Source organism: Chelon labrosus (assembly GCF_963514085.1).
Source record: "Chelon labrosus genome assembly, chromosome: 18".
In the NCBI taxonomy this organism is placed as follows: Eukaryota; Metazoa; Chordata; class Actinopteri; order Mugiliformes; family Mugilidae; genus Chelon; species Chelon labrosus.
The window spans coordinates 9,390,884-9,412,527 of NC_140351.1; the positions used below are offsets into that span (position 1 = coordinate 9,390,884).

A 21,644-nucleotide genomic window follows, 5' to 3' on the forward strand; every position below is an offset into this window, starting at 1 on the left:
AGCCTCTTAGCTCTGGACCAGAATTTCCCAGCAACTTTGCAGCAGGAATTTGGGTGCAAAGATCCCCCTCCTGACATGTGGGTGGATTTTGTACTGATGCATAAATAGTCCACAGGCTATCCAACAAGATGCAGGGGGGGGGGGGGGGGGGGGGAAGTTAGCAACTTTATTGGTGTCTAATGTAGATATATAGATTATATTCCTTTTATACTTATATTTCTATATTTGTCGTTTCATTATATTATTATTATGATTATTATTATTATTGTTGTTGTTTTTTTTTATTTTTAAATTTTTTTAGATTTTTTATTTTATTTTGGGGGCCTTCAAATTATGTTTGAAGAAACGTTCAACAAAAAGAACTATAACGCACGCGGGGAAAGACAGACAGAGAGAGGACGGGAGGAAGGAAAAAAGAGAGGGATGGAGAAAAAGAGAGACAGAGGTGGTGGGGGGGCTGGGGGAGAGGGAGTGGGGTGTATACCAATCGTTAAAGGGCCAAGCCAGAGAGTTGATTAGGTTCGGGAGAGGGAGAAGCTGCTGCGGCTTTCTTTGCGCACAGACAGAGTATAAGTCCTTTATCATGGGGAGGCACCGGCGTGGCCCCGAGCTATTGCTGGCCCGAAGCGAAGTACCAGGGAGAAGGAAAAAAGAGAGAGAGAGAGAGAGAGAGAGAGGGGGAAAAAAGAAAGGGAGGAGGGTGGAGGGAGGGAGGGGAGGGGAGGAGAGGGGGGGTCTATCATCAAACTTCATAATAACGCTTGGGGTTTGCCACAGCTGCGCAGTGACCCTTTTATTTTGCTGTGATGGAACAGATAGCTCACTATGAAATAGTGTGAAATTATCATGTCTATTAATTCAGTCAGACATCCACGGCTCTCCGATGCTACCCCCCACCCCACCACTCCCTCTCCCTCTCTCTCTCTCTGTGTATCTCTTTCTGTCTTATCCGTGGAAATACGTGATTTCCTAGCAAATGCTCCATTTTACTAGAGTGATTTTTCATTTGATTCACAGGAAATAAGGCGCGCGGTGATGTGGCGTGTCTGAGCGCTGTGCGCGAGTGTGCGTGCAGGACAATACAGAGGACAGTGTGCACTTTGATTTACTTTTCCCACTCACGGGAAAGGTGTGGGTATCTGTGAATTCATCGCAGGAAGAGTGCACATTTTGTTTCCTTATCGAATTTGTTATTAATCCAATAATAAAGTCTGCTAGAATGGGCTGATGGGTTGTCAATCCACCTGCTGAACATTTCTCAAGTAGTGAAAAAAAATGTCCACCCTCTTGCAATCCCTCCAAAATAATGTTACTATTTTTTTGTATATTAAAAAAGTCATATTTACTTTATTATTATTATTATTATTATTATTATTATTATTATTATTTGTGTTGCTATTATTAACATTATTATTATTATTTGTGTTATTATTATATTTATTTTCATTAGTATTATTTTTTTATTTAATTTATTATTTGATTGGATTTCCAAACCGAAATCTTTCGATCATGTAATTTGTCATTTCATTTTGGTTTTTTTCTTGCAACACACCACCGCCACTGCTCTCCAGAAATCATATTAACTTCTAATGAACCATGTCAACTTTCTGCTTGAATGGCAGAGATGATTTTCCCTTTATTGACCGAATAATGTTCGGTGCTTGGAATCTGCGAACGGAGAAAAAAAAAAAAAAAAAAAAAGCCCAAAATAGTCTGAGGACGCAGACAAAAGTCACCAAAAGTCACGATCATTTGTAGTCATTGCTCATGCGACCGTTTTGCCAATAAGGCCTGCCAACGTGGCGCGCTGTCAATATTAATGAAGGTGGTGCTCCAAATATGATGACCTGGCAGCAGCGAACGACAACACGAGGGAGGACATGAAAACGCGTTTTTTTTTAAAAAAGGGACGCGGTGGTTCTGCGCTTAAGAAGCGTGAGGGTCTGGTTTGATAAAAGGTCTGGGGGTTGATGCAGAAAGAGAGAGAAAGAGGGAGAGAGTTGATTGAAATGGCGTGTGCCTGGCTGACGGGAGCCAGTGAGGGACAAAGCCCCTGCGAAGCCACGGCCACTCGAGCAATTATTCCTCCACGCTGCATTTGGATTAGTGCAATGGAAAGAAGCATATGTTTGGCCCGGGGCGACACTCCCCCCCTGGCTGACTGCAGAGGATGCAGGGAGAGACACACAGAGAGATGCGGAGGGAGAGAATGACTAAAACTAGAATATAAACTGCGTTAACCGAGTGGGGAAACATTAACACAATTTTAATCCGCTCATTTTTCATATATTTGGGGACAGACAAGCCCATTTTCCTCAGACCTCAGTGCTTGATAAGTGACTGGAGGATAGAATGATTCCTGATAAATGCTCTCACAGCGCACAAACATTATTTATAAAGCCATGCTGGGTTCAGAAAATACACAAATATATGGATATACAGAAATACCATCGATATATAGTGTAGGTGTGTGTAGAAATGTGTGTGTGGGCGTGCGTAAAAACACGCCACACCTCTCGTTTTTGTGAATGAGCCACAGTGCGGTCGAATTATTGAGCTCCAGTGCCTATGAGGAGCCCCTTTGTTTATTCAAAGTCACTTAATGTTTTCTAATCGATTACCTAATGTCTCAAGTAATCAAGGGCGATTTGGTGAAGTCGTTGACCTCTCTTGGCTTCTGAGCCCCGGCTCGCAGAGTGGGCAAGGGGCCCATAGGGGGTCAGCGCCAGGCGGGGGGGCCGAGCCCCAAATGACGGCTGATGTCAGAGTTGAGGACAATTAGCCATTTTGCGCTTCACTGCAAACTTTAAAGTTGCATAATTCGATTGCACCAATAACCGTATCAAATGTCATTTAGAGGAACCCCGCGTCTTGTCCAAGCCACTTATTACTGAGCCGGCAGTTTGGTGGTGAAAATATGACACAAGCAGCTCGACGGCGAAGCGTTTTGCAGAAATTCAATCGACGAAATGACCACATGTCTGCTATTATTTAATCCTTCCTCCCATTTTTGTATTTCTGAAACATCAACACGTTAAATGCATCAAAACCCTCTACCAAAACAACTCTGCTCCATCACTAAGGACAAACTTTTTTTGGCAATGCACAAGCGGACATTATTTCCCCTTAAACTACTGCGCAATAAAAAAAAAACATTGGAGAATCACTTCAGTCTCCATCAGACTCAGGCCCCTCTGCTTAAATGTCAGGAAGACAGCTGGGCTACAGTCAAAATTCCTGTCATAGCAATATAACATTTTTCTGTCAGTGCAGTGAACATTTCTGGGGCCTTATAGACTGCTGCCCTACATCTCCCCATCCAGCCAAGCAGCTCCAAAGCATCGCCTCCCAGCGTTACAGTGCAGACTGTTGTAGTGGTGGCGATGCTGCTGCTGCTGCTGCTGCTGCTGCAGGGTAATTAGGCCATGCAGACAGTCCCTTCACCAAGCAGTGATCTCAGCGGTATCAGCTAAATCTTTTCTGACCACATAAAGAAAAATAATAAAAATAAAACAGGAAAAAATGTCTCCCTGTGCGTAAAGTGGTTAAGGCAAATTTGTACAGGACTGGTGAGCGCACAAGTGATGTGCAGCTGGCTGCGGATGAAAAGTTAGACGGCCGAGAGACAGTGATCAATAGAAGCAGACAGGCTGACATGAAAAAATAAACACGCTCGGAGCATTAGCACACAGGCATTCGTTTCTCTTCTAAAATTAATCACCGCGTATTTAAATCTGGCGCAGCAGCTCTGGCCACAAACTTGGATTTTCTGTGTGGCGCTTATCCGCAGAGGTGGTTTATCTGACTCTTGTCTGTGTTTGTCCTTCGCTGCACGCCTGCTACAGACTATAAATATCACCAGCCCACTGACTTCACCAGACAAAATACTGTAGGAAATAAATAGATAGATAGGAAGGAAGGAAGGAAGGGAGCCCGCCTGCACCAGACGCCTTCTCGCTCAAACGCACCAGTGTACATTTCGTTTCACGCGTTCCCCGGAATATTTGATCACAACAGGCCACACACTTATTAATTACTAGCCGGGAATCAGCTGTAATTGGTTTAGTCGAGACAAGCAGCAGTTATGGATTGAATTGTCCAAATTCAGCTGGGTATTGCTGACTGCACTGCTCTTCAAATTTCAGACCTCTTTTTTTTTTTTTTTTTTTTTATTTGCAAATGACTTTTGCTGTGAGGCATGTTTGAGAAAACTTGTTCTACCTGTTTAAGATCAAATTAGGGTAAAATTACAATTTTGTATTTAAGGAAAAAAAAGGGGGATATGCAAATTGCGCGCTGGTATCAGTGTAAACAAACGACGGAACAATGGGATTTGGAGTTTCTGTAACACTTCAATGCCATTACACAGAAAGGCATAATTATATGCTGCTTTTTTTCTCTCTCTCGATCCTCCTCATCTTATACTAATAATGCGCGCAAAACATCCGCCATTGTCACAGATACAACTATTTCTAATGCGTTCGTTTCACCCTCCAAAACCTGTTTTCATTCAAGCAAACCCCGATAAATTTATTAAATAACATTAGCATTAATGACACACGCGAGGGGGCTTCCTTTTTTTCCCCCCGCTAATACCAATGAATGCTGTTTTAATACGATTGTTTTCCTTTAAAGTGACTATTTATGCCGTTTCCCCCCCACTCTCGCATCCACCCATAGCAGGAGCAGCCGGGTAGTCTCTCTCCCCTTTATGAGTGAGCTATTGTGCCTGAGGACAGGATCCCACACACAATCTGAGGACTGAGCCAACAAAAACAGGGCCTGACAGACAATGCCTCGCTTCACCTGCTCCAGCACTGTGCATCGCAATTATGCCAAGGACATGTACAGTTAGGCTTCATTCACCCTCCTGCAAAACAACTGCCTCAGAATTAAACCAAGGCCCGAAAATCATGCAGATAATAAATACGGCTGCTGAGGAGATTGGAGAGAGGAGGAGGAGGAGGAGGAGGGTGGTGGGAGAGGAGGAGAAGGAGGGGGAGAAGGAGGGGGGCAGTGCTATATCTCCCAGTGTTACAATATTTTAAACTGCATGGTTACCAGACAGTGAAATAGGGAAACCAAGAAACAATACCAAGATGCATATATCACCAGGCTGATTCATGCTGCAGACGAGATTGATTCCGAGCTATAGGTGCCACACGCCATCAATATACAATCAAACTCAAATGTTATGCAACGGGACTGCTCGCTCTGTCTCTCCCTCCCTCTCTCTCTTCTCTCTCTTTGCAGCCCTGCATGCACGCAAAATAAACCAAAGGCCACAGCATCAGATTTGCCATTACAGCCAGCGTGATAGCCCCACATTTACAGACTCAGCCAGACACAGCGACGTGGGATTGAACACCAGTTAGAAATGCGTTATGATCATATCACGGAATATACATGAAAAAAATAATAATAATAAAAAAAAAAAAAAGAAAAACACATTGTTCATTGATTACACTGAAAAGGCAAACAACACAGCAAATATTTGATGCACGCCTTTGAGTAAGGCTCCAGCACCAGCAGCAGAGTAAACCGGGAAGAGCCAAATATAGCCTGTAACAACCAAACATTGCGCACCAGGCCTATATACATCTCAGAGGGTTTTAGCTGGAGGGGTGGCGCTGCACACTTCAAACGCGAATATATCCATTGTTGCGAGCCATTTTGGCCTGCATAAGATCCTGCGCTCTGAACTAGGGAGTTTAAAGTAAGATTTATTTATTTTTATTTTTTTTTTATACTTGAGGGAAACAATGAGTTCAGCTGCTTATTGCAAGGAGCAATCGTCAGGGGAGACTTAAACTCAATTACTGTAGCCGTTCAGAATGAGGAGGGGGGGGATAAAAAAAAAAAATGCCAAGAAAACAGAAAGAAAAAAAAAACACCCGGGTGTATCAAGCACTGAATAAAAAATTAAAAGATGTGAATAAAAATCGAGATGAAGCGTATCAAATATTTATTTTTTTCTGGGCAACAAAGGACTATAATACATTAACAGGCATAGGAACTATTGCCAGCACATGTCTATACAATACAGCTAAAACCGCCTCCAATTTTGGACATTATCGGACATAACAAGATATCAGGTGGTCCCAAAAATTAAAAAAAAAAAAAAAAAAGAAAAAAATTAAAAATTAAAAAAAAAGAAAATGTTTTTGAATGTTTTTCCAACGTTGAAAAAAAAAAAAAAAGACAATATTCCATTTATTGCTTTTATGGTGCTTCAAGGAGAGAACAGGAGGTGAAACGTATTCTGATTGGCACGACACATAAAAGCTTGTATAAAAACGAAAATAGAAACACACACACACAAAAAAAAAATAAAAAAATCTCCTCGGGGTCTCACTTATGCTCTGTCTCGAATGAAAAAAAAAAAAAAAAAGAGAGAACTGAATAAGGATGATATATAGAGAGAGAAATGGAAGTTTATTTCTATTAAATTTGTTCACTTGCTTCAATGTCGCCTCAACATGCTACAAGAGGGCTGAATTGAAATATCCCAGAGAAATAAAAATAAAATACCCCAAAAAACTTCTGTTTTCTAAGAACCATAAAATCACATGAAGAACTAACCGAATATTCAAACCCACTAAAACAGGAGGCACCAGATAAATAAAAAAAAAAAAAAGAAGTTTCAACAGACGCACCATATTTACAATTCCCATTAAATTACACATAAATAAATATATACATACATGAACACTGATTCCCTTATATAACCGCGAATCGTGTTGAAATTCAAAAAGTTCAAGTTGGTCGCTTGGAGAGGGAGACAGAGAGAGATAGAGAGGGAGAGAGAGACTGAGAGAGTCTACAACTGAAGTCATGACATGGAGATCTGTGGAATTTCTCTTTGTTTTTCAAGTTTATTATTCACAATACTGATAAGAATTCGTCCTCTTTTCGCTTCGTTTTTGTCACAATCGTAAAATTGGGATATAGAGGGGTCGCTGGATTTCAGTCCATTCGTTGCAGCTCATAAAAAATAAGAGGGGGAGTACATAAAAAGTCCTCAGGGTGAGGCAATACACCTTTTTCCTCGCCTTGGAGCTGTTCCTCTGCAGCTTTTTTCTTTTTCTTTTCTTTTTCTTTTTTTTTTTTTTTAAATAACATTTCTCATGGTTCAGGTGTTGGAAGAAGAAGAAGAAGATGATGAAGAAGAAGATTCTTGCGTCGTTTCCCCTTGAATCCAAAGTGGGATGTAAAAACAAAAACATGTAAAACCGCGCAAGATCAGGAAGTGGCACGTTTAACTTTATCAATAATATTTATAAGGTATTTATAATATTTATATTGGATGGGTGGGGGGCCGGGGCCGGGGCAAGGCGGAGGGGCGTGGGTCGGTGCAGAAGAAAGGGCCCTGGGGTTTGGCTCTCGGTGAAGGTGGGATGGAAACATCACTTTCTGTGCTTCTCGTCTTTGTCTCCGCCTTTAGTGCCGTTATCTGAGTGACTGTTGGGGTTGTTGTTGAGGTACATTTTGTCCATGGCTTTGATAGCCTCGGTCAGATAGTTCTGCAGGGCCGTGACGGCCGCGCACAGCGCCGGGGTCCCGAAACCGTGCGAGATTAGACTGAAGTGGGTCAAACAGCTCTGGATTCCCGGTTCAAGAATGGGCTGTGGCCGTGAGTTTCCCAGCGGCGAGCGGTCCTGGGACAGCAGGTCTGTGAACTCTTTGCAGACTTGCCTAAAAACAAGAGTAAGAAAGAGGTGTTAATGACAACGCAAGAAAATCCCAGCATGCATTTTTAATGACCTGATAAAAATAAATCTGAGCAGAATAATAAAAAAAAAGAAAAACAAACAAAGATAAAGCCCTGCGGGAGAGTCAGGTGGTCAACTCTGAATTTGCGTAAAGCAAGTATGTCCAGTCAGTGAGGTGAGATAAGTTTACTCGTTTCCCTTTGAAAAGCAACTTATTTCAATGTATTTTTTGCCTCAATAAATGTACATATTCGTTGACTGAAATCGTTTCTTCTCTGATTTGTTTCCAAAAAGTAGGAAGAAAAAAAAATGCCCTGCAGCTATTTAAAAAAAAAAAAAAAACAGGTGGAAATTAATCCATCCGCTCTGTGCCACTATATTTTACTTTCATTTAAAAATAAATAAACCAAATCAGGCTATAAAATTTCAGAATATTTTTCTGCACTGTCAGCTTTGAAATATTCAGCCGCCAATAATCAAACAGCAAAGAATGACCAGAAAAAAAAAGAAATAAATAAAAAATGAATCCATGTTTTATCCCTTCATGAAATGCTATGAAATCCATTCATTCTTTTGCAAAAATAAATAAATAAATAAATAAAATGAAATTAAAAATTCATCCCAGCATTAAAAAGTTGAGATAACGCGGGTTTACTCTCCATTTCATGGCACTCGTATCTTAGCAGCGCTCCGGAAGACTGTAATAAGCGGTTATGGCTGACAGCTGTTTGATTATAGCAGCCAGTCATCAATATTAAATGCTGGCCTCTGCTTCTCCGCGCCTTGAGAGGAGTCCCCATGTTTTAGTTAATGCATGGTAAACACCAATGGTAGCGCCGGATGGAAAGCAGCCATGTGTCAGTGTCGCTGAAATCACACGGTAAACAAAACGCTGCGAGACTAAAGCGAGGGCCCACTCAACGCACCAACAGCAGAATTAGTGTTTAAGTATTTGTAATTTATAATATCAGGTCGATGCACCTGTTTGAATTTGAATAAAATTAGCGTCTAAGTGAAATCCATAATTATTAAGTGAAGAGAATTAATTAATTAATTAATTGCTACTAGGCTAGTAGGTTGTGGAGCAGGCTAATTTATGAGCATCACGTGTCTGAGGGTGTTTTTAAAAGACTCAATTTTTTTTTTGGAAAAGTGTGAAAAGCGTCTGTGAAGTTATCTGAGAGCGCGCACGTGTGCGCAACCTGTCAAATAAACACACAGACGCACACACACGCGCACGCATTGGCACAGATTGGGATGCATTCGGTGTGGCACGCTGAAACGTGATAACAGCACTTACTTCGTGGCCAATAGCATGTTTTTTCTTTGGACTTGTTCGTTTGGGTCGGAATGCTGACGGTTTACATATTCAGCTACTGCCTTGGCTGGGAACTCGGTCTCGCATACATAACCAAAATCCCTGGCAAGATGCACCGCTTCGCCTGAGAAAGAAAGAAAGAAAGAAAGAAAGAAAGAAAGAATTAATATGTTATCTTATTAAATATGGTCACATCAGAGATAGTTCACACTGATCTGAACAGAGCGTCCACTCTGTTCGTGCTTCCAGACAGCAGATATATGGCACCTGTGCATTCCCAACAACCTTAATGATGATGGTAATAACAATAATATGGAGGGAAATGGCAATATAATAAACACAATAATAATAAGAAGAAGAAGAAGAACACAGCCATGTGAGCTGTCAATAACTCCAGTCCCTGCATTCATAGCGTGAGAGCTGTTAAACATGGAGGAGAAACTATAAGTGGATATGAAATATAGACGGAGCGTCATGCTTAACACCATGTCATTGATTACCAATGCCTGCACATTACTGAAAGTCCAGCAGATCACAAAGGCATGAGGAAGCAATTTAAAAGGGCTGTACCTAAATCTTACTTTTACTACATACTTCAGCTATGAGAACCACAGGTATCATTCCGTCTGGGCTCGTCTGTCTTGTTGGTTGATATTTTTTTTTTTTCTCCATTTACAAAGTCTTTGGTTTTAATTTCCTGAAGCAGTTTAGTTTTTTTTTTTTCCTCCGCTGTGAGCCTTCCTGCCCATAAGCCCCGGCACCGGAAGAACGCATGCGCCACTTAGCATCAAAGCTGGAGTCCAGTAAACTATTTTCCATAAAATGGAGCGCATCGTAAACAATGACAGTACAAAAAAAAGCAAAAAAAAAAAGCGGTGTCCCTTCGCTGAATAACCGGCTTCCTCCGCACCCCTCCCACCCAGCTATGTCACCCCCTCGCCCTCCACCTCCCCACGTGCCACCACCCCCTTATTACCCACAATCAAACATTTCTCCAGGCTCATTACAATACAGAGCCGAATTTCTACGAAACGCGATGAATATTGCATTCGGTCCTCGCCTGCAATAATGATTAACGGGGACCAATGAACCGTCGCAGGCTTTCACCTTTGCCTTTGCAACAGCACACCAAAAATACCACTGCACTGAATAATAAGGTTCAACTCTGAAAGCAAAAAAAAAAAAAAAAAAAAAAAAAATGGATTTAACCAGTCGCGTAAAAGGCATCTTTCCTGCGCGTAATAATTGACTAATTTATTCTTTAATAGGCCCAAAACATATAGCTCCCAATAGGTCAGCGCCACGCCATTTGCATGCAATAAAAAATCTTCACTCAAAACCGAGGCACATTAACGAAAGAATTAAATCGCCGTTAAAAAAAATTAAAATAATAATAATAATTTAAAAAATATCTGCTCTGTGCTGCTGTACCCGGGCTGTATTAACGTTTGAAACAGCGCAGGGTTAATAAATCAATCGACTTCTCATCCATGAGGCGAAACAGCTCAGCGGTGCCCAATAAACAAGCAGCACTCAATAATTAACTGGACTTCAACACAAATTAATCCAGTGTATAAACTAGGCCAGCCGTGGACCTGCAAGTGTGCTCCTGAAAGCGAAGGCCAACCAACGCCGCAAAGCCACTAGAATTACCAGCACCATTCTCTCCCTGTGCGTGGATGTGCGTGCGGGCGTGCGTGCGCGCGTGTCTTTCTGCACACCCGGAGACACACACACATCCTTCATGCTTTATTACTTGCGAGGCAAAGTCGGTCCACATTACACGGATGAGCGCATATGCTGATTTCCAACACAGAGAAAGAAAGAGAGGGAGAGAGAGAGAGAGAGAGAGAGAGAGAGGGAGTGAGGAGGGGGAAAGAAAAAAAAAATATCCAGTTCGAAAGCACCTGATATCGCGGGAGCAACAAGAGTGGGAACGTGATTTACGGCGCCTGGACTTACCTTCGACTAGTGACGTCAGCAAGGTGACGTTGGCTGCCTTGCGTCTGCCTGCAGGTAGATTCAAGCCGATTTTATCCAGCTTCTCCCTTAAGGATCTTCCTCCGTTCTTGGACTTGGCCCTGTGACAGTAAAGAAGAAACTCACTGTAGCGTTGCCCGTGTGGAGGAATTCCTGCGAGGAAGTATATTCCTCTTTGAAAACGCGTTGCGCACCAAATATGGCCTTTGAGTGTCTAAAGTAGTCCACTTAAGAGGCAGGGAGAGCGGTTTGCGAAGAGATGCAAACATTCGCTTACACTTTCCCATGCATGTTTGACTCATTCTTAATATATTGCGCGCTGTGGCGTCTAGATGCTATTATTTTTTGCTGATTAGAGGGCGACTTAAAGTTAAACCCCTCCCCACCTCTCATGCAGACAATAAATAATACTAAAGGAGCCCCAGCCTTTTTTTTTTTTTTTTCCACACAGCAGACAAATACTGTACAAACTGAATAAATAAAGTCCTAGTTAATAGGCAGTGCTATTACTGGCTGTGTGTCTGCAGCACTTCAGTAGACTGTTCACTGGAGACCAATGTTTTCATGTGTAATGCCTTCACTGGGCCTATAGAGCTGGGGTTGAAACAGACTAGGCCTACATTAATTTGAGAGAGAGAGGGAGAGGAAGAGGAAGGGAGAGAGATAGAGAGAGCGAAAGAGAGAGAGAGGGAGAGCTCCAGTGCGCAAGGGAAGTTAATATGGAATTTAACAGACCCCTCCTGCTTTAAATGCAGGAGCTAGGTGTCATGGTTGGTCGATTTTAATTATTCTTGGTACAGAGGAGAGAGAGGGAGAGGGAGAAAGAGAGCAAGAGAGGAAGAGAGAGAGATGCACGCTCACAGAGATTGGAGCAAAGTGAGAGAGTTCATACCCACAAACACACACACAAGTACAGAAAGAGAGAGAGAGAGAGAGATTTTTGCAGCCTTCCAGTCAAACTCACCTCCTCAGCACCCCGCCCAGCAGAGAGGCGTTGAGGCACTCGGGCGGCGAGAGGCGTCTCTGCACCTCCGCCACCGTGACCTTGTACTTTGATGTGGAGCTGAGGAGAGACAGGCGACCCGGAACTGAGCAGAACACCTCGTTGGGGTTAACCACCCCTCCGAAAAGACCGTCCTTATTTACGGGGATGGCGGAGATGTTGTTGTTCTTGGATAAAGACACTGGACCTATAGCCAGGGGGAGGGAGGGAGGGAGAATGAGAGGGATGGAGAGAAGGAAGGGGGTGAGACAACACAGAGAGAGAGAGAGAGAGATCGTGCTCAGTGAATTTCATGCAATGCAGAGCCTTAACTAAATGAGAAGGGGGGACTTAGGCCCCGGATTTAGAGTTTAGCACCGCATGTGTACACTTTCAGAAACAAGGACATGCAGGGAAAACGACACATAGAGGCCTACACATGGCAACAATAATACAAACAACAACAACAATAATAATAATAATAATAATATGTTCGTGTGTTCGTAGAATCACTAACATCCGGATTACGTGGCATAATTCTGGTCCAATCACACGTTTACGAATTCCATAATGTTTCTATCCATCTGTGGTGTAGTCACATAATACCGGCCATTATTTTTATCTACACATTTCTACAGCAGACAATGAGAGCCAACAGGGTCTCCAGCATCCATACTGCGTATTTTTACGCACGACCGTGGCTCGCCTCTTGCACAAAGCCGCCACCACCACACGAAACCGAGAGATTCGGTTAAGTCTACCTATTTTGACATATCCTCGGTATCCAGCAAAACACCGTCGCCCGTGTGTGATTTCACACCGTGGGGGTGGAGGTGGGGGGGAGTTGGACGGGGTGGTGGGGGTGGTGGTGGGTATGATTCTCAGCACTGCTGGGCTTTACACCGTTTTGGTGTGCAGTAACCGGAGACAAAGGGGACTGTGCGCCTTTGGATAGATCACTTGTGACATTAATGGCTCAAGGGAGCCTAATAGAGACAATAGGAGTTAAACGAACTCTTGAGATTACTAATATAAGAAGCCAATTATCATGTTGATGTGCAGATAGGCAGACTCAGAAAAGGGAAGAACGTAAAAAAAAAAAAAGGGAAAGACAGAAAAATGGAAGAATGAGAGGAAGCAAAATTCGCTCCATATCGTTATCTAACGAGTTCTAATTTGACCTGACAAAACGCGTTTAAACATGACCATGAAAAAGGCCCCCTCGTGTTGTTGGGATTTTTGACAGCAAATAAAAAAAAAATACTGAAGCAGTATAATCCACCAACATCCACCTACTAAATGTGAAAATTACATTTCTGGATATATAGAAAAAAAAATATCCAGTGATTTTTTTTTTTTTTTTTTTTTTTTGGTTCAGCCTAGTTTTGATTCCCTCTCTAAATGACAGATTATCTCCCTGCACACACTGGGCCTGTGCTCCATCCAGCGGTACCAACTTCCATTTTAGATTTGACCATGCTGCGTGATTGCAGCTATTGGCTTCCACCACTGAAGTGCCGGGATCGTCTTTATAGGCCTGTATCTTTGACCATCAATAGCACGGGGCCTACAAAGCCCACCAGCTCCCCTCATCTCCCCGCCGCGCTGAAACGCTGACAGTAAATTCCATCAGCGAGAAAAAGGTGCAGCCAGTTTGATGCACTTGGAAACCATGTAATGAAAAATAGGCTACTGCGTATTAGGATCAGTCAGGCATTACCGCATTGCATCGAGCTCTCTCGAGCAGAATGGCGAGCGTTGTGCGTGCGTGCGCGCGAGTACGCGTGTGCGTGCAGTCTAGTGGTGTGCAGCTTGAAGAAACATGCAATGATATCTCGGAGGAAATTGCTTACCTTTTTTAATTACAGTCTGGTCGGGGATGTGAATTCCTTGATCCTCAACAGACTGTGACACAAATGCAAAAAAAAAAAAAAGGAAAAAAAAAAGAGGAGCACAGTTTTAGCACATGAGCCGTCTAAGTAAATGCACCTCAGGATGCCGTGCACGAACAAAGCCTGACACAATTAGCAGCCACAATCACCCGACATGGAGGCTCTCGAGGCCCATACCTGTTAATATTGTCCATGGGTGTTTTCAGCGGGCTCCACTGATGGACGCGTTGCATCAGATCACTAACTCAGACTTAAATAACGAAGCTGTGTCGCCCCATAATCCTGACCTAATTTCGCCCTCAGATTGGCTCCACTCACAAGGAAACTTCTAATCTAGATTGGTTAGTAATTACGGCGGCGCAGCCTATTAAAGGCCTATGAACTAATTAGAGGATTATTGGTGTTTGTTTCTGATTAAAAACTGGGAAGAATACTCTCAATGAGAATGAGGGTTATTGACAATTTTAGAGCCCATTCATCATGCATCTTTTAGTAATCGCAGCTAAACTCAATACACCAAAACTCAATTCTCTCCTTCCTGAGCACGCGAGGCGTTATGATATTATGCCACCGTTCGCAAAGAGCAGAACAGGAGCTTGATCTCCTGTTTAAATCAGAGAAATCAAATAAAAGTCTGAGGAGCAAAGCTCGCGGAAATACAGCACAGTTTGGATCTGGTTAAATGAAACTGCTTGGAGTTATAGAGGGATATTGAACAAAAGCTAACAGCATTTAAAAAAATATATTGGTTTTGATTTAATAATAATAAAAAATACATAATGTGCAGCATTATCCTTAATTATTTTAGTAGCCCATGCTATTGTTTGCGTTAAAATAAATTTGAAAATAATTTTAAAAATAAGCTTTTAGTTACCCAAACCTAATTTAATGTCAGTCTTCTGAATTTTATCGAATAATGTTCATGAGAAAAACACGTATATTAATACATAAATGATGATGATAATAATAATAATAATAATAATAATAATAATAGTATGAATGGTGGCTTGGTCACATTTTCATATACAAATAAAAACAGCATTACCTTCATTATTTTTAATCAAAATATTAATTTTAAAATATCAGTGGCACACATGTGCTTTGTCTGTTAATGACAGCAATGTTCTAATAATCTCTTTTTTCAATACAGTTGTACCATAAAGAGAGAAACCCAGATAAACGCTGCCTCACCTGAACGTCTTCTAAAGAGTGAGGTATTCCATGGATAGGGATAGAGTCCGACAGTCCCGTATCGATGCCGTGGCCGGACGGTAGGAGCACTTCCCTGCGATACTCCCGGCACAACTGGTGGGGCAGGCTGCGGTGCTGGTGCAGCAGGCCGCTGTCCTGACCCTGCCTCTGGCCCGGCCAGCCCGGGTGCTGCGGCTGCGGCTGGGCGTGCAGGGAGTTGAGGGAGTACGGGTCGTTGACGTGCGAGTAAGGGTCCTGAGACTGCGGGTAGATGGGCTGGTAAGGTGGGGGGAAGTACGGGGGCTGGAAGTCCGAGTTCGGTGTGTGGGAGAGCGGAGGGGCGCTCGTGTAGGGACTCTGGCCCACGCCGCCCAGCTGAGGTAGCCTGGCTGTCCCATTGCTGGTACCGTCGTGACGATCCTGGCAGGAGAGGACAAAGAGAAAAGAGGGTTTTAGAATATATTTTTTTTAAAAAGCCACGCTCATAAATTTATGGATTTTCCCCTCTTTCATTTTGAATGCTCCGCGGGCTTACACCGAGGCACTATCAAATATGGCCTGAGTGGATGACAGGAATTAGACCAAGTGTGAAATCTGTGACGAATAATCACAGTTAATTCTAAAAGGGGGGATTTTAAACAATAAACAAATCGTTGCCACACAATTACCGCATGCCCACGAAGTTTCTGAAAATAAAACAACAAGATAATAAAATGCCACAAGTAAATAATAAAACGAAATATCTAAAATTCCAGAAGAGATGCCTTAAAACATGCAAGCGAGTGTTGGAATATATTTTTTTTCTCACTTTTGCAGGGCGATCCACTGGTTCTAAGCATGCAATCTTCACAAAATAAAAAAATAAATAAATGAAAAACAAAAAAATCTGTAACGCAAACACGCAAAGAAAGAAAAACTATCTGACGCGACGAGCCTCCAGAAACTTACCATCGCGGAAAAACTGTGCACTAACATCTGTACGGTTTTTTTGGTCGTTTTTTTTGGTGCGAATCAAGAAAATAGCAATCAGTTCGAAAACACCGTGGGTGTTTTGAGGGAGGGGGCGAGCAAAAAAAGGGGAATTAACCAGCAAAAACAAAACAAAAAATAGCCCCCCGAAAAAGACTCTTCTTTCCTGCGAGATCACGGTGGCCCTGGCGATCAGATATGTGCCTCAGTAGCAGGACGATAATCCATCAGAAATAAATGGTTAGATCCCAGCTGCCCTTCATTTGGGGTCTAAAAAATGCAGATATTCGGCGGTGCTGGCGGATTAGGGTCGAAAAGTTTCTCTTCGAAAACCCTCTTTCTCCCTCTTCTCCGGGCTTCTATCACAGTGCTACCGTCCCCTCGCTTGAGCTCATATTAGCAAAAGAGCCGCTTCTTCGTCTCCCTCTTGGACTCCTAATAGAACGCTTTCATGACTATTAATATTACAGGAATACTTAATAATAAGGAAAGAATAGTCGGAAATCTGGCGTGAAGCGGAGGACGCAACTCAAGGCAGGAGTCTGCGCTTAAATGACGTCCATTGAAAGGAGGAATCAGTATATCTAATCAGAGATGGGGAGAGAGAGAGGGGAGTGAGAGAGAAAGAGGGAGTGAGAGAGTGTGGAGGGAGTGGAGAGAGAGAGAGACAAAAAGAGGGACATTCACTCCCGTCTGACGAATCAGAGAGAGAGGGAGGAGGGGGGCGGCGGTGGTGGTGGCGAGGGGGGGCATTTTAAAAGAGTCTCAGGGCCAAAGCGCAAAAGTGAAAGAAAGACATAGGAATGAAGGGAGGTGGACCACAGACAGGAGATGAAGAAGCCAGGGAAGGAAACAATGTGCACCTCTGAACTGGGTGAAAATCCAGCAGACGACGCTATGGGCATTCCGACCGGCTCGCTTCTACCGCTTGTCCCTTTGTTTTCCACCTCAGACTCCGACAGCGAGCTGTCCTCCATGGGTCTCCTCTCTTTCTCTTTCTCTTTCTCTCTCTTTCTCTGCCGAATTAATCCGCCGATTCCTCCTCGTCTCCAAAAACCCAGAGCCACGACGGTTAACTTTAACTTTTTTCGCCCGGAAAGATGCAGAAAAAAAAAATAAATTCCCACAGTCTTTAAGATAGGGCCGCTGGATCCGGCGCTCCGACCAACTTTTACGCGCGGCTTTAAAAGCAGCTCCGCTCCACCTTTTCCTGCTTAATCGTGCATTTAAAAATAATTACGAAACGCTGGGCCTCGACCGGATTTCGATTGCAAATTTAATTTCTCTGCGTCGACGCGAGCGGGGCCAACATTTGCCTGAAAAATTAGCTACACGAGTCAACACAACACGAACGCGGAGGTGCCCAGTTTACTTCTTTTTTTTTTTTTTTTGCTTTCCTGCTCCCGTGTCTATCCTCGCAAGACGCGGGCGAAAAAACACGTCCGACTGGCTTCTCCACTCCTAAACAAGCGTCAGATATTACTGCCAAACTTTGTCTATGTCCATAACAACAACAACCACCACCACCACCGCCACTACTACTCAGTGTATGCACTCCACACAGACACGCACACGCGAAACTGAACGGCTCAATTTGGAGATAAAATTAAAAACCAGAAGGGCGCATGTGGAATTTAAGCACTAAATAAAAACAGGTTATGTCTGCGCTTACAAACCGCTCAAAATATTTATTTTAATTAAATGCGTGGCAGGTCCATATTATTATTTTAATGTGTCAGTTAAAATTTGGACATATTTTTTAATGTGAATTAGAAAAATAGAAAAAGATAAATCACTGGTGTAATTTTATTGGTGCAGCTAATAGATTATATTAAATATAGGAGCCCAGTGCCATAATGAAATATTATAAATATTATTAATAATTATTATAATAATCATATAACTACTACTAATATTCCAAACCTACACACGTGTCAGTAGAACTAATAAAAGGAGATGCTCATCCTACAGTTAAATGTGTTCACCAACAGCTGTCAAGAATGGCATATCTGGATCAAAATAATACACCACATGCCTGAAATTTGGATCTTCATAAATCTAAATAATAATAACAATAAATTAAAATGAGCCTCTTACCTCGCAGTCTTCATATTTAATGTTATCAGTTAATTTCCAAAGCATTTTCATGGGTTGTTGGGGTGGATATTGGGTATAGGTATCGCCTTGGTCTTGTTTTCACTCAGTGAATTGTGCTCCCCGCTCAGGAAAAAAAACTACTTTTATTGAAGCTGTGGGCTGCTGTCTGTCTTGCGCTCTGAGGTCTCCCTCTAATGGTGGAAGTGGAGGGCTGGAGCAGCTCTGTAATAACACTGGCACAGGGCCTCATTAGCATATCAACAGCCGTTTGATTCCCCCCCACCACCACCCACACCCCCCATCTGCTCGCACAACACCAATGGACAGCGCACAGGTAAAAACTAAAGCAGCAAGACGCTACACATGCTTATTATTTCTACTGTTCAGTGAGGTGTGTGTGTGTTGTTTTGGTGTCGAGAGGAAGGGAGGGTATAGTCATGCATGGGGACCTGCCTGCACCTGGGACGGTTTCTAGTTAAATTTAACTAGTTTATTTGTATTCCTTTTTGCAGGGTAGATAACATCCAGAAATCGTATTTTAAAAAATATTCTTTTAAACGCGCAAATATGTTTTTGGGGGCTGAACTTCAGTCGGTCTGTTTAAACCAGTGTCGTAGTTTTGATGTGAAAACAGCATGTCAATGCAAATACCACCCTGCCACACTCTTTGCAGCCAGCCTTGATTTTTTTAAAACTCCCAAACTGTTATTTTAATCCCATTGAGAGTGGAGACCTTGAGAGGCTATTCTTTCAGTGTTATGTTAAAAAGGTGAGCTATTGGAAGCGGCTCTACAGGTCCATTGACTACCTGTAAGGGCGCAGGGTTTGGGTGGAATGTAAATAATTAACACAACAACATGGCCTTGTTTCATTTGAATGACCGGCTAGGGGAGCCCAGCTCTGCCCTGACGCCGGCCGAGCTTTCACCTCAGCAGGTCGTGGGTCAGCAGACAGGTCGCCAGCTCCTTTAAGGCGTTGGCCCCTTCTCGCTTAAAACCTGGATTACCATTTTTGGTGGAGTACCGTCTTTTTTTTTTTTTTTTTCTTCTAAACAAGCAGTTGTTATTAATGAATCTGGAGCGATGAAAGTGGCTGACACTGACAACCAATGCATGCGAGCTGCTTTTCTGGAGACCCGGCCTGCTTGTCTGTCCTGGTGATCGTTTTTTAACGAGTGAAACTAAAGTGTTTTGTTTTAGAAAAGATCTCGGGTCGACTCTTAAATCCCCCCCTCTCTCTCACACACACACACCTCCCATAACAGGGCCAGATTTCCAGTGAAACCCAGATAATCTGTGGAATAAGACTCTATACAAAGTCAATCACCAGATTCTTTGTAGCTCAATCCGAATTTGAAACCGCCAGGCTATGGATAAATTAATTTCTGAAAACTTTTTTTTTTTCACTCCGAAGACGCACCGACACAATTTAAAAGAAGGGCTGCCATATTTTTGCCACAAAACTGCACAATCTCCGGTCTGTTTCCACACAATTCATATTCAGACTAATCTGTATTTTACAGTGTATCCGAAATGCGTCCTTACAGCACACGACCTATATCCTCAGGTTTTACAGAGCAAAACAACGAAGAGGAACAGTTTGACATGCAAGGCAAAAAGAAGCCTCCAAAATAAAAATGTTGTTAACCTCATAATCTGTCAGTTAAAATCTACAAGTTTAAAACAACTCTGTCACCTCTGCTTACAAAAGACTCGACAGTGCCGGTGCAAGCCTCATCCTACAACAAGTCGACACTTTTGACAGCTTTCGCGGATTTTCTCTTTGTTTTAAAGTAAGCATGCAGCACATACCTGCCATTCCCCCATTTTGCCCATAATTGACATTCTTTGTCTTCTGGTGCCTTTGGTGGTTTGGTTTGGTCAGGCCGGGTCCGGTGCAGTGTCTATCTCATTAACGCCTTCGTCCCAAAGTAAACCTTTGCTCTTTTTATTTATTTATTTTTTTACCTGGACAAGATCGCCTCACCTGGTGATAAAAACGGTGCGGGGCCACCTGGTGACGCATGCGCACTGCTCCGGGTGTGGACGAGAAGGCGTACTGTACCTAGGAAAAACTAAAACACTGAGAGGTGGATCAAGCCTTAGCTGTCACTGGTCTCTCATGACAGTTACATTAGTTTAAAACATTTTAATAAACAAAATATGCACACAAAAAAACTAAAAATATTAATATTGATTATTTAAAGAGATTATTAAATATGAACAAATATAGTAATAAAAATAAATCTTGCAGAAAACTGTCCATATCAGCGTTTCCTAAATAAAATCAAGAGGTTTCATTTTTATTCAAGATTTATTTTATTTATTGCGCATATGAACAGCTGGCTAACCTGCAATTGTTTTACAATTACTTTAAATTTAATCAAACAAGAAATATATATATTCATTAGAAAATATGGTGCAACTGTCACAATAACAAAGAGCATGAAGCCAAGCAAACATATGTTGAATTATACATTTGTCTCCATCTGGCTTAAAAATAAAAGGATGTATCTGTTAGTTCTAGGAGTCAATTAACCTTTCCATTCATTTTTTTTTTCTCTTCTTCCCTTATTTGTCTTTGGCAGGAAACATGAATTCTCTCTGCAAATTAAACTGTGTCAAAAAAAATAAATAAAAAACAACAACAACAACAACAAAAGAAACTTGAAGGTTAACTGCCAACATCATTACTTCTGCATAGAAAGCAACCCCGCCATTGTGAGGGTCATTATTTATTTATCCACTGTTTATTTCTAATACATACTTATGTAGACCCCTCGGGCCAGGAGCGAATGAGATCTCCCTCGCTTTCTCTCCGTGTCGCACACATGCACGCAGACAGTGGAGCAACACGTGCGCTCACATAGGTGATAATGGTCAAAGCTTTTAGTCCAAAAACCCCTTTTCTCTCACTTTGGAGTGTCTGAAAGAGCACACGCACGCACACGCACGCACGCACGGAGCTCGACTGTCAGTGCGCACAGAGTTGCACGTCGCCATTAGATTGATGCTTCTCTCACTACATCAGACACATATTAAATGCGTGCACTGTCAATGCTGGACAAACTTTCTTTCGGAAACACAACTATTTTGATTTTCCACAACATTATGTTATATATATATATATATATTTCTTTTTTAAAACAGTTGCATAATTCCACACGGAGCCTATAGATTTTTTGTGGTGTTAATATTTAAAACAAGCCTTCATGTTTGACTTCAAAGGCGAACACATTTTAACTGCACACACAATACCTGCAGCTATATAGACCTTACCAGGCCTGGACAAAGGAGAGGGAGGTAAGAGGAGGTGGTGGTGGAGGGGGATCAGAAATATTGTTTGGGGCTCTGCGCAAGGGAGGAGTAAGTTTTAAAGCAGAGCTGTCTGAGAGTAGGTTACTCTCAGACTGGAGCGGGGTCCCCTTTGAATATCTACCCTGTTTGTCTAGGGCTTGGTTTCAACCACTTCTACCGTAGCACCGGGCCTCGGGCGACGCTCTA

General features: G+C 42.5%; 1 protein-coding gene across 5 annotated transcripts; it reads right to left on the reverse strand.

The window, feature by feature from the left end:
* Positions 1–5,948: 5,948 nt before the first annotated feature.
* On the reverse strand, positions 5,949–20,258 carry tfap2a (transcription factor AP-2 alpha). Of its 5 annotated transcripts, none has more exons than XM_084566460.1 (7): positions 20,128–20,258; positions 15,076–15,495; positions 13,846–13,897; positions 11,975–12,200; positions 10,993–11,111; positions 9,013–9,154; positions 5,949–7,695 (listed from the first exon to the last, which is right to left on the reverse strand). In XM_084566460.1, exons 1-7 carry the CDS (start codon positions 20,164–20,166, stop codon positions 7,407–7,409), a joined length of 1,287 nt encoding a protein of 428 aa, XP_084422586.1. In that variant the 5' UTR covers positions 20,167–20,258; the 3' UTR covers positions 5,949–7,406. The 5 variants fall into 5 exon arrangements, with proteins under 5 accessions (XP_084422586.1, XP_084422587.1, XP_084422585.1 ...); XM_084566461.1 differs by lacking the exon at positions 20,128–20,258 and adding an exon at positions 19,953–20,092; XM_084566459.1 differs by lacking the exon at positions 20,128–20,258 and adding an exon at positions 18,142–18,317.
* Between the last annotated feature and the right edge of the window lie 1,386 nt (positions 20,259–21,644).

What these genes read in the sequence shown, in the direction of transcription:
- tfap2a (XM_084566458.1), bottom strand. Translation starts at nt 17,021, where the DNA reads ATGGAGGACAGCTCGCTGTCGGAGTCTGAGGTGGAAAACAAAGGGACA. An exon ending in ACTCTTTAGAAGACGTTCAG is followed by an intron (nt 13,898 to 15,075) that starts GTGAGGCAGCGT and finishes TTTGTGTCACAG; the next exon opens with TCTGTTGAGGATCAAGGAAT. An exon ending in GCTGACGTCACTAGTCGAAG is followed by an intron (nt 9,155 to 10,992) that starts GTAAGTCCAGGC and finishes TTTCTTTCTCAG; the next exon opens with GCGAAGCGGTGCATCTTGCC.